This window comes from Rana temporaria, chromosome 3 (genome assembly GCF_905171775.1).
Source record: "Rana temporaria chromosome 3, aRanTem1.1, whole genome shotgun sequence".
Classification (NCBI taxonomy): Eukaryota; Metazoa; Chordata; class Amphibia; order Anura; family Ranidae; genus Rana; species Rana temporaria.
The window spans coordinates 104,282,427-104,301,840 of NC_053491.1; the positions used below are offsets into that span (position 1 = coordinate 104,282,427).

At 40.2% G+C, this 19,414-nt stretch overlaps 1 protein-coding gene across 2 annotated transcripts in view; it reads right to left on the minus strand.

The window, feature by feature from the left end:
- The window catches only part of LOC120931574 (src substrate cortactin-like), a 75,003-nt gene that overhangs the window by 34,711 nt on the left and 20,878 nt on the right, over positions 1-19,414 (minus strand). For both annotated transcript variants that reach the window (XM_040343153.1, XM_040343152.1), the window contains exons 4-8: positions 17,117-17,246; positions 14,400-14,510; positions 13,842-13,896; positions 9,775-9,830; positions 5,011-5,065 (exon numbers count right to left, since the gene is read on the minus strand). In XM_040343153.1, coding sequence (XP_040199087.1) covers positions 5,011-5,065; positions 9,775-9,830; positions 13,842-13,896; positions 14,400-14,510; positions 17,117-17,246 — 407 coding nt within the window. The remainder of the gene's footprint in view (positions 1-5,010; positions 5,066-9,774; positions 9,831-13,841; positions 13,897-14,399; positions 14,511-17,116; positions 17,247-19,414) is intronic.

A 19,414-nucleotide genomic window follows, 5' to 3' on the forward strand; every position in this document is an offset into this window, starting at 1 on the left:
TATTCCTCCATAGAAGTACAGCTGTTTGCTGTATCCAAGAAGCTTCCAAAGCATCATTTAAATACTCAGATAATAGGTTATGGGTCCCAGGCACCCAGCAGCACCCAGGCACTGAAAAAAGAGAATTCTTCAAGACAGTAAGTACCTCATACCTGAAGAGATAAGGAATAGTACACGAGACAACCACACCATACACTCCTGAACAAAATGGTGTAGCAGAAAGGAAAAATCACACTGTTATAGAAATGGCCAGATGCATGTTGTCGAATGCCAACCTACCTCACAAATACTGGGCAGAAGCAATCATGACTGCAACCTACCTACAGAACAGACTACCCTCAAGCGCCATTAAAAGTACTACATTCAAAATGTGGCATGGATCAAAGCCTAGTATAGGGCACATCAGAGTGTTTGGATGTAAAGCATATGCCTATATTCCAAGTGAAAAGCAATACAAGCTGGAGAACAGAGCCATAAAGGACATGCTTGTAGTCTACAACAAGCAGAATAAGGGTTACAGAATAATACACCCAAAGACTGACAAAGTGACAATAAGCCGTAGTGTTTATTATGATGAGAGCCCATCACCAGAAACATAGATCCCTAAAAGCTGTGAAGTGAATATGCCAAGCAAACCAGAAGAAAAGGTTGATCAAAGAAAACCTGTGCAGGAGTCAGAACAAGAGGTGGAACTCACAATGTCTAAATCAAGCCCCCCACCAGATCCTGCTGAACTGCCTGTAGTTAGAAAATCCACTCGGGCTACAAAAGGGATACCACCCTGCAAGCTGTCATACACTGTCACATTACACAGCATACTTGAACCAACATCCTGGGAAGACATAGAAAAACTGCCAAAACGCAAAGCCAATAAATGGAGAAATACAACAGAAGAACTAAAGTCACTTCAAGAACATAAAACCTGGACACTCACAGAGCTCCCTCCTATATAAACTATAGGAAATAAGATGACTTTCAAAATAAAGTCAGACGCAGAAGGGAATATCCACAAATACAAAACCTAGTTGCCAAAACCTAGTTACTCCCAGAATCTCAGTGAAGATTACGATAAAACATTTGCTCCCGTCATAAAACACTCCACCATCAGAGCCTTGTTAGCGTTGCAGCCAGGAAGGGTATGCAAGTGAAACACCTAGACGTTAAAACTGCTTTTCTATATGGAGACATTAACCTTCCGGCGGTAATCCCGAGAGTGGCTCAGGGTTAATTTTCAGTACCAAAAGCGGTAACCTCGAGCCACACTTGGGATTACACTGTAGTATCCCTGTATTGTTACTTACCTTGTCCCTATGATTTCCCTGATGTCCTTCCGCTGTGTCCTCCGGCTGTGTCCTCTGGCCGATGCATTTTTCTTCTGGGTTCCCTGCTCTGCTAGCGCTGCGACACAGGGGGGCAGAGCCGGGCAGGAAATTCAAAAAGTTCAAAACATAAAATACACACGATACATTGTAATCTGTTAAGAATATATTACTGTATAAAATCATTCCACCTCAGTTTAGTCCCTAGTGCTTTGTCCCGTGCACTGCCTGCACTTTTACCATTCTTTCAGCCTGGAAACTTGAGAATGTCCATGCAATTCAAAAAGCATCCCTTTAGGTTAAAAGCAGTTTTAGACCAGCTAGAAAACAGTGATAGTGAATTAGAATTGCTTGCAGAATTGAGCGATAGTGATTTGTGGGGAAATTCGTCATCAGACACTGAGAGTGACCACATTGACGATTCTGCGACTGAGCTCAGTGATGTGCGAACTTGGTGCTCTATTGACTGCGGTACGAATCAGGCAGCGCACCCAAGATTTCAGTTCACTGGAGCATCTAGTATAAAAGCAGACATTGAACAGGACAACCCCTTGGCATACTTACAATTATTTCTGACTGATGAGGTTATTGAAAACATTTTTACTGAGACAAACCGGTACAAAGAGCAACAATTAGCTACTATGCATTGGAAGTTTCCAAGAAGCAGAAAGTGGGAGCCAGTGACCTAAGATGACATTGGAAATTTCTGGGCCTAATAATAGTTCAGGGGGTGGTGGGGAAGTGCAGAAGTGGTATTGGACAACTAATAAATTACTTGCCACTCCTTTCTTTGGCACGGTCATGTCAGAGGAATTCTTGGGAATTACAGTATCTCAAATGACACTAAAGAATTTCCAAGAGCTATGTGCCAGAAAAAGTAATCAGCATAGGTGAAAGTCTAATGGCCTAAAAGGGAAGGCTCAGCTGGGTACAATACATTGCATCAAAAAGAGCGTGATTTGGTGTAAAATCCTACATGCTGTGCAAATCGTCAACTGGCTACAATTGGAAATTAGTCATATACACTGGAAAAGGAACAATATTCAATCCAAAATACAGCAACTATGGAATGGCAACATCTTCCGTTCTTTCACTGATCGAGCCATTACTAAATCAGGGCTATTGTGTAACAACCGACAACTTTTATATGTCTCTTGAACTTTATGAGTTTCTTCTGCAAAACAAAACAGATGCCTATGGAACCGTTAGGGCTGACCAGTGCGACATGCTGGCAATGTTTGGCAATAAGAAGCTGAAGACTGGAGAAATGTTTGCCTGGCAGAAAGGCAAAATGAGAGTACTGAGATGGCGTGACAAGAAAGATGTGTGCCTAAAGAGTACAGTTCATAATATCTCCACTGTTATGGTACACACGAAAGTTGGGAAAGAAATCAAAGAGCCACAAGTAGTGATAGACTACAATAATGCCATGGGAGGTGTCGACAGAGCTGACCAAGCAATGACATTCTACCCAGCAATGAGGAAACAGCAAAATAAGTACTACAAGAAGATCTTTAGGCATCTTCCTGAGCAATGCTTGTGGAATACATTCTGCTAAAAAAAAAAGAGTGACAAGCCTTTTATTCATTCCACCATCAATGGCTGTGAATAGATATGGATGTCGTGAATAGATATGAAGCCATTTTGACGTAATTTGGAAAGTTGACGAACGGATCTTTGTGAATCACCAAACACCATCAATGGCTGTAAATAGATATGGACATGTGCTGTTGTGTTGTCAACCCGGACCACCTGACTGGTTGTCACTTCAAGGACTACATACCACCAACCGATAAAAAGTCAGCACCTACAAGGATGTGGTTCAATTGTCCTGATTGTGACGTCAGACTTTGTGCAGTCCCATGTTTCAAAAATGTTCATACCTGGGATGTTTACCAAACCAATATGGAGTGTCTAGTATTACAGTAACTAGTATATTGCACCCTTGTTTGGACAAATTTCAGTGTTTTTGGTTTGATTACATTATTGAATAAAATATATTATTATTATATTATTATTATTTTTTTATAATTATTTATTATATTATAATTTATGATTTTATGTTTCAAACTTTATCATACCCAGGATGTCTTCTAGACTTGTTTGGACAGATTTAAGTGAGTTATTTCTAAGAATTACAGGCCTACAATATAAAACAACAAATTTCCATGCAAAACAATGTACCACTTTGACTTTGAAAAATATTGATTGATATAATCAGACCACCATTGAGGTAAAGGAAGACCTCTACATGGAGCAACCGCCAGAGTTTGAGCAAGGAGACAACCTTGTGTGTAAACTTCAGATGAGCATCTACAGTCTTAAGCAGTCTGCAAGGATGTGGAATGAGAAAAATGAATAAAGTACTTACTACAGAGGGATTCTCAAGAAGTAAAGCAGATCTCTACTCCAAGAATCAAGAAGACAGATGGATATACATCCTTATCTATGTTGATTACATTATAACCTGTTTTAAACAAGAAGGGTATTGCAATCAGATAGTTCACAAGCTGAAAGAAAATTTTGAAGTCAAAGAGATAGGGAACATTAGATACTATCTGGGAATCCAAATAGAGAGAGGAGAGGAGAAGATGGAAGTTATCTTCTCAATCAATCTCAGAAAATCTTGGAAATCTTGGAAGATGTGCAAGATGCAAAGGAAATGAAAACTCCTATGGAACCAGGCTATCAAACGAGCAATGAAGCAGAAATCTTGCTACCCAACAATAATACGTATCGCAGAGCAACCGGTAAGCTGCTATATGTTGCCACTGTGACAAGACCAGACATAGTCGCAGCAGTGGGCATACTATGCGGGAAAGTCTTAGCCCCTTGTCAGCATGACTGGAACACAGTAAAAAGAGTGATGCAGTACCTCAAAGGAACGATTCAGATGACGTTACGGTTACCAGCAACATCACATCCAAAACTGTTGCAACAAGCAACTGGCACTCTATCTTCAACTGAGGCAGAGTACATTGCAGAAGCACACGCATGTCAAGAAGCAATATGGATTCGTCAAATTTTTGTGGATATTGGGGTAAACATGTCAAAACCAATTCCCATTTTTGAAGACAACCAAGGTTGTATAAAGCTTACGCAATCAGAAAGGGTCAATCCTAGGACCAAACACATCAATGTCTAGTATTACCTACTAGACATCAAGAGACACTAGTCAATCAAGAGCAAAGTGTTATTGACATTCAATATTGCCCATCAGAGGAGATGACCGTCATACTTATTTCCAGAAGAAGCTGAATGTAATTTGACAAAAGACATGCTGTTGAAAAGGGGTGTTGGAAAAACAACAGCATGCAATGCAAAGCAACTTTCTAATGGGACTATAAACTATATATATATATATATATATATATATATATATATATATATATATATATATGCATTATACCTTTTGATGCAGCAGGTGGCACTGCAGTGTTATAATGTGTATTCTATGATCATGTAATGAGAAGAAGTGTTTACTTTCCTCACTGTGCACTTGTTTGTTGTTCTCTTCCTGTCTATAATATATGGCATGTAATATATTCCTTCATAAAAGTAAAGCCGTTTGCTGTATCCAAGAAGGTTCCAAAGCATAATTTCAATACTCAGCTAATATAAATTCAGTCTGTACTGCCCATTAACCTGCTGGCTGTATACTGTATGTATTATATTGATGTTAACTGATTACCTTGCTGAGATGCATGTTGTTCCACAGAAGCCTTGTAGTCATATCCTAGTGCAGACTGAAAAAACAACACTTTAAATGGACTGAATTCTAAGGCAACATACAGTAAAATACATTTTGCATTTTTAAAAAGTATTTATTATTTTTAAGTCTTGGAATTTGGCTGTAGAGGACTTGTTGTGGTCAACTCTAGTTTTTCAGCTGTCTTTCACTTTGTATCCCATCATGAGATCAGATGTTTGCCATCTATCCTATGACTTCTGTCAGTTTTTACAAGACTGGCAAGAGGGACACTTTTAAGAAATAAAAATACATGTCCTTGCCAAAACCTTTACATACTTCCATTATATTGGAAGGCAAAAAAAAAAAAATACCTTATGTACAAAAGGATATCATGCATTTACAATTTTTTCAACCACCTACAGAACAAAAAGGATTACAAATATTTTTTGCTCCCCCATAGTAACCACATTATATCATGTGTCTGAAGTATGTCAAGCTAAAACCTGGCCAACTCATAGTTAACACAGGGCTGTGTATCCTCCTCTTGGTAACAGCTGAGATAAGAAAACCATGATGGGGCCTTTAACTTTGTTAGCTTATGAACTACAATGTATTCTTATTTAGGTTACCCAGCTCTCTTTTGATAATACTGCAATCCATTATAGTCAACTATTTTCTCATCTTTTGTAATCTTTTGGAGGTTCTACCTTTTCTATGTATTTATTAACTTGAGGGGACATCTGAATAGAAAATCTAAAGGTGAAAAGAGGAATGTTGTGAACTGATTCTATCAAGTGTGATTTGACCATTAGCTGTAGTGGTCTATCATATCTTGTGAGTCTATTCATTTTAGGGGAGCTCAACTGTGAAGGTCATAACTGGATGAATTTTTTTTTTGGCGCACATTTGGGCACGTTTTTCACATTATATTATATGTTGCGCACTCATATAATTTATTTTTTAGAGATTGAGCACCGTAGAGGTTACGGCTACTTTATTTTATGTGTTTCTTTTATGATACAAATGGATTAAAAAAAACACTACATTAAAATATTCAGTTTTTTTATGGGTGACCAGAGTGAGGGGTGGTATATAGTATATGCTGTATCTCCAAAATTAGAGCTGATAGCTAAAAATTGGCGCCATTTTTGGAATCAGTGTGGTTGATTTACTAAACTGGAGCATGTAAAATCTTGTGCAGCCAATGGTAGCCAATCAGCTTCTAACTTCTGCTTGTTCAATTAAGCTTCGACAAAAAACCTGGAAGCTGATTGGTTCCTATGCAGAGCTGCACCAGGTTTTGCACTCTGCAATTTTAGTAAATCAACCCCATTGTGTCAAATATACCCAGGAACAGGTCTAACTTCGAGACACTAAAATGTGTGTTGGTCTGTGTCATTTTTTAAAGCGTTAAGGATATGATTGCACATTGATAACTGTGAACATTTAATTATTGGGAATATTGATACAGCTTTTAAGTACTTGCTTATTGCATATGTGTTTCTGAGTTAGTTTTATTAAATGAGCATTACATTTAATAAGAGGCGGTTCACAAAGGGGCGACCTGGGATCCGACTTGAAGTTGCCCCAAGTTGCGTGGTTGAGAAAATCAATGGAAGTGAATGGAGCCGACCTTAATACACACTAATGCAGTCGCTCCGACTTCAGGAAAGGTTCCTGTACTACTTCAATCCGACTTCTAGGCAACTTGTAAGCAACTTGTACCCATTGATTTCAATGGAAGTTGCCTCAGAAGTCGGATCACTGTCTTAACTGAAGCAACAATACAGGAAGAGAACATACATTTCTAAGGCAAACCCCTCCCTCCCACAGAGCTGATTGTTGTTTGATTGGCCACTGGAAAGCCTCCTGTCCTGTCCTTGAAGTTGCCTTGTAAGTTGCCTGATGATTCATACTCAAGTCGCATCCAAGTTGCCTCCCAAAGTCGTGCTGCCCCTGTGTGAACCGGCTCTAAATCAACAGTATCATAGCTGATTTACTAATCTGCATGTTTGTTTGGATTAGATGATATAAAAAGTACTGAATCTTGTGATTCAGCACAAAAACGTTGAGAAAATTATGCTTTAAAAAATATAAAAAAAAGCATAAAAAATAAAAAAATCGGGCCCTGGACAGTTTAACTCATAATGTGCTAGTATGCATCTCATACTAGCACATTATGACAGACTTACCTGAAAACGAGGCAGTGTTCTGTCACCACTGAAGATGCTTTTTATCTTCACCTGGTCTTCTTTACAGGTTAGCGGGCTTCGTCCATGTGAATGACATGCGCACAGGAGTCACTGTTTACTGCACGGCTCTGAAGGAACGGCACGGGTATGCCATTCCTTCAGAGAGCTTGAGCCGGTGACGTCACCAGCTGCATCTAAAGTAAATATCTCCTCAACGGTGCTCATTTAGGAGATATTTACAGTACCTATAGGTAAGCCTTATTATAGACAAAACAGGATACCACGCTAGTGGTAAGCAAAAAAGCTGCAACTAAACAGTGAGATATACACCAAAACACAAATGCAAACATTTAAAGGAGTTGTAAAGGAAAAATAAATTTTGCCTAAAATTAATGTCTGCAAGGTAGACAGACAGAATAGTGTAATGATTCTGTTAAAAAACGAGTAAATACCTATTAAATTCCTTCATCTATATCACCTCCGGCATTCTAGTTTCTGTTCTCTCATTCACTTCCTGGTTTGCATCGTTTGTTCATGTAAGAACTACATTTCCCAGTATGCATTGCGGCACGCCCAGTAATTCGCACCTACTTGAAGTCTCTAACACATAGAGAGCGTCCTGCCACACAGATGTAGTTCCCAGGAGGGGGCGAGCACGTCACTGACCACCGCAGTAAAGCCTCCCTTCACGGTGGTCAGTAAAATCAGACAAGCAGGAAGTGAACAGAACAGAGAAGAAATAGAGCAACTTCTGAGCAAAAACGAACAATGAGGAAGTGAAAAGAGGAATGTCTGCAGGTAAAGGATGCTTATTAGGAAAAAAAATGCTTCCCTTTACAACCCCTTTAAAGCTGCGCTAAGAAAGATCCCACTATATAAATGGGAAAAAGTGATTAGTGTTATATTAAACCAACATCTAGAAATAAATTGATAAGCAATTTGGATAGTGAAACAAAACCAAAACTAATTCACCAAACACCATAAATTCGGAAGTGTAAAATGATACAGAAAATAAGTAATAATATAAATAAATAAATATAGTAAACAGAAAAATATACATAAAGTCCGTGGATGGTGAAGGAGAGGAATAATGAAGAGCCCCCAAAGCACCGAATGGTATTCAAAATGATAGGATATCCACCAAGGTATACTTGTGCACCACCACCATATAAATTTTAAGCTTACCACAAGCAAGCTATTTAAGGCTTGCGGCTATAACCCAGCCCAGATCCTGTACCAGGAAGTGTTGGTAACACAGAGAATGATCCAGAGAGATATGCATCAGCACGCCGTCTAAGGCCCCGTACACACGACCGAACATGTCTGCTGAAACTGGTCCGCGGACCAGTTTCAGCAGACATGTTCGGTCGTGTGTACGGCCGATCGGACAGGATTCCAGACCGTTTTCGAGTGGGCAAATGTTTCTAAACTTGCTTAGAAACATGCCCGCTGGAATCCTGCCCGTCGGACATGTACGGTCGTCTGTACAGACTTACCGTACATGTCTGAGCGGCCGCCATCCCTCGCATGCGTCAAATGACTTTGACGCATGCTTGGAAGCATTGAACTTCCAGGGCCGTGCACGTCGCCGCGTCATCGTCGCGGCGACGGCGCGGCCTCGTCACCGCGTATCGTGTACGCGCGGATTTCTGTATGATGGTGTGTACAGCCATCATACAGAAATCTCCGGGCGGGCATGTCCGCTGAAAACGGTCCGGCGGACCGTTTTCATCGTACATGTTTGCCCGTGTGTACGAGGCATAAGGAGTATTCCCAATTAGGTTGAAGACTCAGGCAGGTCAATGATACCCCTAATGGAATGACCATGCAGTGTATGAATGCACATACACATGTAAAAACTACTCTCAGACCAGGTGCGACGTTCCTCTCTGTATCCACCAATCGTGTCAGCCAGAATTCGATGATAGCAGGTATTTAGAAATACAGCTGGTTGGAAGGAATTGCATTAGTCAAAAGTATTGGTGACACCTGGCAAAAATAACCAGGAGGCATCCTAAAGGCCGATGAGTGCCACAAAGGGATGGATTCCACGAGGATCTGACTTTATGCCTACAAAAAGCCTTGGGGTTACTACAACCTGCAGTGGATCGCCTCTCAGTGGTGTGTAGTGCACACTGCACAGCTAGAACTACACACCACTGAGAGGCGAAAATCATACATGGACGTTTACTACCTTAATGCTAGCAAAAAGGCCAAGGCAGAGATTGACTTGTTAAACAATTATTTTGTTGATTTTCTGCAGTAGTTGAATAGGTTGAGAACTGATAACTACCTAGTTGTGAACATTATTCAGCAGGTTTTTTTGTTTTTTTAAAACTTCAGATAACCTATGTATAACATAAGACTGTAAGGGATTACTTTAGAAAAACTGTGTATTTAAGTGTATACTCTTTTCTGTTACATTATATTTATTCTTCTTATCTTTAGAATGCTCATAATAACATAAAATGTATTTTCTTAAGGACCTTATACAACACAGCTGTCCTTCCTCTATAATAAATCAATCACCCTCCCTATCTGTCAACATTGCTGCACTGGATACACATATTACCTTGTCCACACGGTCTTTCTGAACTCCATAACGCCCTCCAAAACCTTTGGAATGATCTGTACAGAGAGATAATTTTACCAAATCTAAAAATATATACTATAAAATTTGTAACTCATTTTCAAACTGTTACGGAATATTTTTCTTATAGTCTGTATTGTCCAGGCCAATTTTCAGATTTCAGCGATGTCACAATTTGAATAACAATTGCGTGGTAATGCAACACTGTACCCAAACAAATTTTTTATCATTTTTCCCCCACAAATAGAGCTTTCATTTGATGGTATTCGATCACCACTGGGTTTTTAATTTTTTGCGCTACAAATAGAAAACCCCCAAAAATTTTGAAAAACAAAAAAGTTTTCTTTGTTTCTGTCATAAAACGTTGTAAATAAGTACCGTATTTATCGGCATATAACACACACAGGCATATAACACGCACCCTAACTTTAAGAGGGAAGTTTCAGGGAAAAAAAAGTTCTACAGCCCCCTACGTATAAGACACAGGCACAGTTTATCCTCAATTTTCAGGGTAAAAAAGTGAGTGTTATACGCCAATAAATACAGTAAGTTTTCTCCTTCACTGATGAGCACTGATGAGGCTGCACTGACGGGCACTGATGATGAGGCATTTATGTGCAGCACTGATGGGCACTGATAGGCAGCACCAACGGGCAATAATAGGTGGCACTGATATGCAGCACTGATAGGTGACACTGATGGGCATTGATAGGCAGCACTGATTAGGAGGCACTGGCATGCAGCAGTGATGGGCACAGATTGGCATTTCTAATTGGCACTGATTGACATTCCTGGTGGGCTCTAGTGGGTATCCCTGGTGTTCTCTAGTGGGCATCCCTGGTGGGCTCTAGTGGGTACCCTTGATGTGTCTGCACTGATAATCAAAGCGCTGATTATCAGCGTGGTCCCCCCTGTCAGGAGAGCAGCCGATCGGCTATCCTCTACTTGTGCCATGTCAGCACCAGTAGAGGAAGAGCCGATAAAGGAAACTTTCTGGTTACCATGTGATGAGCTGTGATTAGACACAGTTGATCACATGGTAAAGAGCCTACATCATAGGCTCTTTACCAGGATCAGAGATGTGGTGTGTTAGATTGACACACCACACCACCAATTGTCGCACACTAGCGGCTTATCCTGCTGGACGCCATATAATGCCCGTTAAGGATAATACAACCACTTTCAGGCCATCATTCTGCTATATGGCAGGTGGGAAGTTGTTAAATATTTTTAAAGTTAATGGGAACATGTAACAAATAGTAGTTGTTATCCCAATATAAATGTTTTACTTTATGCTAAAAAAACACATCCAATAAAAAAAAATCTTTATCAATTCAGGCCAAAATGTATTCTGCTACATGTCTCTGGTAAAAAAAAAAATCCCAATAATACTATATTATTATATATTACTATATTGATTGGCATGAAAGTTATAGCATCTACAAATGGTGGTATACAGTATATACTGGATTTTTTTTTTAATACTAGAAATAGTGGTGATCAGTGACTTATAGTGGGACTGTGATACTGCGGTGGACAATCCGACACTAACTGACACTGGGTGGGAACTGACTAACTGCCACTGACATCACCAGTGACACTAATACAGTTATCAGTGCTAATACTATACACTGTCACTGTGCAAAATACACTGGCTGGTTAACATCTAGGCGATCAAAAGGTTAACTGTGTGCCTAACAATGTGTAATGTTTGCTGCTTTTACTAATCGATGTGACTGATTTTTCTCCCTGCTTTTCTGGGAGGAAAAAAACAGGCACATTGTGGCTCCATGCATAGATCCCTGTGTTGTTTGTAAACACAGGGCTCTGTACTGTGATTCGCTAAGCCGATCAGCAGGTCCCAGATATAAATCATTGGCCGGGACCTGCTGACTGACTTGTGCTGTATCGAATGACAGCACAGATCGGGTGGCAGATGGGCGCGTGGGAGCCCCCTATCCAGTAATGCTGGATTACAATGCCTTAACCAGTTTGCTGCCAAAGCCTTTTTTGGCATTTTTGAACATGTTAAAAATCACATTTTAGGCTTGAAGATAAGTAAATCCCACAAACATCATTTTCACTTTCTGAAAAAAAGACCCTGGAGAATAAAATGGTGGTAATTGCAATTTTGCATGTCACATGATATTAGCACACATTTATCAATTGCTAATTTTCGGTAAAAAATACACTAAAGTTAATTATAGTGCACAGAGACACAATATTTTACTCAATTTAGATAATATTGTGTCAAGTAAAGTATACCAAACGTGTCAAACCTTAACTTCAAATTCCAGTACATAAAAGTGTCCATAGGAGACGCTTTAAAAGACTTCACAGGTCATTAATTTAGAGTTAACCATGAATAATATCCCTAAAATGATTGCACTCACCCCTGCATGAGTGGCGACACCTAATATGTTTAATGCAATTGCCTTATTCATATGTAGATGCACCCATCTGAACTTTTATGTATGCATGTGCATGTACGAAGGGAGTGATACCATTACCAGAAAGCTGACAGTCAGCTTGACAGTTGTAAACACACTTTAAGCTGTTATAACAGCAGCGGGCATGAGCCACAGTTTATAAATGGCACTGATAGACAAGAGGTTGAGGCCGGGTTCACACTGGTACGACACAATGACTGTCATCCTACTTTTTCCTATTACATCGGCCCTACATCTGTTCTACATTGGTACTACATCCGTCCTGCATCGGTCCTACTTCCATCTGACTTGAATGAACAGGATACGATTTTGCTCCAACTTTGAGGTAGTCCAACTTGTCCTTTGACCAATCAAAACAATCCCAGTGTGACATAAATTCCTTTTCCTGCTGCCGTAATCACAATCTTGGATGTCACAAGTCGGATGGTTAGGACAAGGATCTGACTTTGATCCGACTTCAATGATATTCAATGGGCTGAAAATGGACCAAAGTAGTGCAGGAACCTTTGCTAAAGTCAGACCAGTTAAGGCGGCTCTCATAGAAGGTGTCTTAACTGGTCAGGCACAAGTCGGTCCGACTTTGACAAAGGTTCCTGCACTACTTTGGTCTGACTTTGGTCTGTTTTCAGCCCATTTAATATCATTGATATCAGATCGATGTAGGATCCTAAGCATCTGATTTGTGATGTCTGACAGGGTGATTACAGAAGCAGGAAAATATATTTATGTCACATCGGGATTGTTTTGATTGGTCAAAGGACAAGTCAGACTATAACAAATTTGGAGCAAAATTGTATCCTGTTCATTCAAGTCAGATGGAAGTAGTACCGATGTCGTAGGGCATAGTTGGATGGACAGTCACACAACAGTCGTGTCATACCAGTTCGAACCCGGGCTGAGGCTACATTCACACAGTGTTTTGCTACAGATAGAATGGCACTTGTATATACATTGTATACATACATACCGCTGTGAACAGCCACCAATAGCTGCGTCTGCTGACAACCTGTTATTGAAGTGTATGGGGTTGGCTGCTGCAGCTAGCTGCTCTCTGGTAAAACACAGCAATAGGAATCAGTAGATTCCCACCACTGCCATTCACACCATGGCAAATGCCCATGCAAATGTAGGCTAATGAAACAGGGACTTTCTAGACTGATTTACCTCTGAGGTATCTGAAGTGAAGAGAAGTGAAGATAGGCCTTTGTTTACAAGTGTGATGTAATGTGGGAGGGACATGGATGATTTACAAAAAAAAAATCATTTTACTAAAGCTTTATTGTATTGACATGTACATCACACATCTAACCATGGTTCAAGGGAATTCAAACTTTTCTCTTTGAGGTACACCCAGGTGCACTTCACTTCACCTTACTTCACACTGTAGAAAATCTGGCTTAGGGCGATTGTTACTCACACTTTAGTAAAGCCCAAGTGTACATGTAAATGAAGCCCCCATTCTGTCCTTGTTGGTAGTGCTAAGTTCCTGTGTATTGCCTATACAGACCATTACATGACAGATCCTCCTGGTTAAGATGCCCATATAGACTTTCTGCTGAATGATGTAGCCCATGTATAAAATTACAGTAATCATCTCACCTTGCTGAGAAGAGTGTTGTTCAGTTTCACCTTTGTAATCAAATCCTACTGCAGACTAAAAAAAAAAGGCAATTATTTAAACAGGGCAATGTAAATAAAGTATTTATAATTTATATATATATATATATATATATATATATATATATATATATATATATATATATATATATATATATATATATATATACATACATACATGTTATGGTAAATTTGACTTTGTGAACAAATATGCTGAATAAGTATACATTTTATTTTGTATATGTATAAATTTAATTAAACATATTTAGAATGATGTAACAAAGCAGTGTTAAGGTCAATGATTAATTGCAAAGTGCGGTAGCCTACAATAAATGATCAGATTTCAGTTTACTTTTGACACGTCAGTGAAGAGAACATTTCTGGCTTTTGTCTATGATTAATAATAATTGTAACAATACCGGTAGAGCACCAGCTGTGCTCACAAGCGGCTTGCATGGGTTATCCATAATTCTTATCCTAGGGAATCATGGAAGGCTGCCGCATTATCCCTGTTGCTGGTTATCCGGAAGGTAAACTCACCTTATCACATCTTTCCTTTTGCACTCCATATTTGCCTCCAAAGCCTTTAGCTGCATCAGTCTGTGAGGAGTGTTTTTCCACTTCTGACCTGTAGTCGTGACCCAGGGCACTCTTGTAAAGAGAAGAAGAAGATATCAGTAAACTTTAAATGTAATTGTTTGTTTCCTCAGATAGATTTTAAAGCAGTAGTAAATTTGTTTACAAAAAAAAAATTCCTCCTGCAAGGCAATGATATAATGTGCTATTATGCATCGCATACCAGCACATTATGTGAAACCTACATTAAAATGAACCCCTCCAGTGGTGCGCTGTCACTTCTTACTTCCGGGTTTGCAGGCTCCTTTGGATGGAGGAGCCATGATGATGTCATATGTGTGTAGGAGTCGCTGTTCACAGCACAGGGCTCTGTAGGAATGGCACAGGTATGACGTTCCTTCAGAGTGCATCCCCTGGTGACGTCACCATCAGCTTCACAAGTAAATATCTCCTAAATGGCGCACATTTTTAAGATATTTACTGTACCTATAAGTAAGCCTTTTTATAGGCTTACCTATAGGTATAAATCATCAACCAAGGGAGTTTACTTCCACTTTAAATTGCAAGGTGATATAACATTTTCAGAAAAACGAAAGGGTCTTTGGCTAAAAATGTACATTTTTCCTGGGTAACAGTCGAAGAAAGTGGTTGTTCGGTGGCAATGCTAATTAAGGTTCTAATATTATGAATAACTTCTTTATGTCACATTTTGAGAATAGGTAGGTCTATGGATTATGGATTATTATGATTCTGTCAATCTATATAAGTGGTGAGATGGGGCGGTAAGATCGTACATACCGTATTTGAGATTACAGTAAGTGAATTTAAAGTCTGGTTTAAAAAAAATCTACTCAAGTATGCATTTATAACTTAACCACTTCATTACTGGGCACTTAAACCCCCTTCGTGCCCAGACCAATTTTCAGCGCTGACGCATTTTGAATGACAATTCCCAGATCACACAACACTGTACCCAAATTAAAATTTTACACATTTTTACCCACAAAGAGAGCTTTCTTTTGGTGGTATTTGATCATCTCTGCGATTTTTATTTTTTGCGCTATAAACATAAAAAGACAGAACATTTTGAAAAAAAACCCACAATGGGCCAGATTCAGGTAGGAGATACGACAGCCTATCTCCAGATATGCCGTCGTATCTCTGAGTGTGAGGCGTTGTATCTTGGCGCCTGATTCAAAGAATCAGATACGCCAGAATTTGTCTAAGATACGAGTCTCCTACGCCGTCGTATCTTAACTGCATATTTACGCTGGCCGCTAGGGGCTGTACGCTGATTTACACCTAGAATATGTAAATCAGCTAGATACACCTATTCACGAACGTACGCCCGGCCGTCGCAGTACAGATACGCCGTTTACGTAAGTCTTTTTTCGGCGTAAAGTTACCCCTGCTATATGAGGCGCAGCCAATGTTAAGTATGGACGTCGGGCCAGCGTCAAATTTTCCGTAGATTACGTCATTTGCGTAAGTCGTTTGCGAATAGGGCTGGGCGTAATTTACGTTCACGTCCCTGCTGTCACCACCGATCGCGGGTACCGGGCGGACATTGCGGCTGCCAGGCACACGCATCGGCTTCCCAGCGATGTGCCGGGCACAATGTTTCCCCGCTGCGCGCCCCCAGCGGCGTGCACGGGGAATGTAAACAAGAGGACTTCCAGAGACGTCCACTCGGCACTTGAGAGCCGCGCTGTGGACGTCTTTCGTCCATAGCGCGGATCCCAAGTGGTTAAACGCTCAGCCTCCTCCAAATCTCAGTATTTTTTTTTTTGCTGCTTTTATCGAACTTCCTCTTAACCTCCCTGGCGGTATGACTAGGTCAGATTTTTGATGCTGAAAGCGGTACAATAGGCCTGTAATTCTTAGGAATAACTCACTTAAATCTGTCCAAACAAGAGTCTAGTAGACATCCCGGGTATGATAAAGTTTGAAACACAAAATCATAAATTATAATATAATAAATAACTATAAATAATTATAAAAAATAATAATATAATAATAATACAAATTATTCAATAAGGTAATCAAATCAAAAACACTGAAATTTGCTCAGTTGCAGAATTGTTGCTGTCATTACTTTCAGTGTTTGATGACGAATTTCCCAACAAATCACTATCGCTCAATTCTGTGATTGTGATTCTAATTTATTATCGCTGTTTTCTAGCTGGTCAAAAATCACTTTTGACATACAGGGACACTTTTTGGTTGCTATGGACAATCTAGTTTCCAGGCAGAAAAAAAATGTATTTATAATATAAAAGTGCATGCAGGGCACTGGGCAGACCACTAGGGACAAAGAGGGTGTGTAATTATTGTATACAGTACTGTAATCTGTAAGATTACAGTATACTGTATGTGTACTGTGTTTTTACTTTTTTGAATTTGGCGTCGATCTCCGCCCCCGTGCGTCGCAACGTCGCAGGGAACGGAGCTTGACGGCACTCGGGCACTGTGTGAATCGAGCGGGGAAACAATTTAGTTTTAAAAAAGATTACTAGGACAGCTGTTATTGGGACACGAAGAGTAAAGAAAAACTTCTAAACCTTACAAACAGCAAAAAGCACCTAACAAAGGACATAATCCTCCCCCACCGTATCCAAATTGAAAAAATATATTGGGCTAGAGTCCCACTTTAAGAACTTTCATACATTTTAAAGACTCACCTTGTCCATCCTGTCTTTCTCTGTTCCAAATTGTCCTCCATATCCATATGAGGCTTTTGGACCTTCCTTTAACTCTTTCTTCTTTAGTTGTTCATGTTCTTTAGAAACGTTGCTTCTTAACTGACTTATACTTTAAGAAAAAATAATCAAAAAAAAGTTACAGTCTATACATTTTTTTAATTTTTCCTAATTCCTTTAATGTCATGACCTTAAACAGCTTAAATCTGCTATTCCAACTTATGTTACACTCGAGCAGTTCTGCCCACGTTTCCATTTTCCTCTGCTGTAGGTGCCAGGTCTTGCGATAAAACCAGGGCTCAAGTCCTGTGGGAACGCGTGGGAACGGAGTTCCTGCACTTTTTTTACAGCAGGAACGCAGTTCCCTTTGCAGGACTAGAGCAGCTGAGCCACCCGAGCCAATCCTTCACTGTGCGGCGATGCCCAGCTTGACTCACTGTCAGGGGCAGGCGAACCTTAGTAATCTTTTATGTTACTGGCTGCTTCCTGTATATGGATTCATCGGGTAGTGTGCGGGTATTCCGTCACTTCCTCGATGCCGCAATGCCTCCTGGGAGCTTTTGTCATTGTTCCAAGGAGACATTGCGGAAGCCTGCCGCGAGTTATTGCGGGATTTAGAAAGAACTTGCTTAAAAAAAAAAACATGCGCTTTAGTAATTATGCATATGAGCGTATCATTTTTTTTTTTTGGTGGGGGAGTGGATCTTGGGTGGGAGTTCCCACACTTTTTTTCCCAGGACTTGACCCCTAAAACATACATTCCAGACCCATGTGCTTCCCAGGATGCACAAGGATCATTGTCAACTGGCTCTCTGTAAATCCATACTGAATAAAATATAGAGACTGACAAGCTGACCTCTTCTAAAAAAAATCCTGGTCATTATGCTGATCCAATGTTTTAAAACTTTCTTGGCTCTGGGCAAATATACAGATCAAAAGTTCTGACTTTCTCTGAGTTTATTTGCAGCATTTTTGTCCTAGGAGAGAATCTGAAGCCTCGTACACAAGACCGAGTTTCTCAGCAAAAAACAGCAAGAAACTTGCTGGGATTTTTTTTTCCGAGGAAACCGGTCGTGTGTACATTTTTCGACGAGGAAACTGTCGAGGATCCCGTCGAGCCAAAAAGAGAGCATGTCTTCTTTTTCCTCGACGGGAATGGAGAAACTTGCCTTGTCAAGTTCCTCGACAGCCTAACAAGGAACTCGACGAGGAAAACGATGTGTTTCGCCCGTCGAGTTCCTCGGTCGTGTGTACGAGGCTTCAGAAAACAAAAACAAAGCCAGAGCTAGCCAGGCAACTAGCGCTTTCAAATGTGGTCAGCATTGGAAGCATGAATATATCTTACAGTACAGGCTTTGTTTAAGGCCTCGTTCACATGTGTTGACCTGCACCCACACAGATGTCAGATTGGGAGCAGCGTCTGTCTCCATGCAGCTTCTATGTCCCAATTGACATGAATGGGACTGTCTGCAAAGGCATGCATTGAACACCTGTGCATCCCTGTGTGGGTAAACATGGCCATCCACTTTATTATGCCCCTGTGTGAATGGTGCCCAAGTCTGGAAAAAATAATAAATGAGTAAAGAAATGTAATTAATTATATATTTATGGTGGATATGCATAAATAAACGTCTTAAACACCGCACACCTAGCAAAGCCATTAATAAACCCGGCGAAAGCAGCCTTAGCCAGCTTCACCCAAAGCCATGCTCTTAAAAGCATTGCAGAAAACACTGGATGGATTTACAGGAGCTTGAACAGAGACCTTAAGGCAGGGGTCTTCAAACTATGGCACTCCAGTTGTTCAGCAACTACAGTTCCCATCATGCCTAGTCATGTCTGTGAATGTCAGGGTTTTACAATGCCTCATGGGACGTGTAGTTCCGCAACAGCTGGATGGCTGTAGTTTGAGGATCCCTGCCTTAAGGTGTCACTAAACCCAGGACCCTTCATTCGCTATATCTGGTCTCCCACATTACACACAAAATGGAAATGCAATTATTTTAGTAAATCTAAACTGCTAAATACTTTTTCTCCTCAGTCTTGTGACTTCTATCAATGTCTGGTTAAAACTTGTAGAAGAAGTTTTCATTCTACCCTGACTGTACTATGAGGCTGCATGACCCCTGACCCTCTGTCTGGACAGTGCTGATTGGCCTTGTGCTGATCACCTTAGTGATTTTAACCAGGCGCTACACTACTTTCTGAGTTACCATGCTAGAACAAGTCACAGAGAATTTAGAAGTCCTTATGCATACTTTTTCAGAGTCAGTGAGTCAA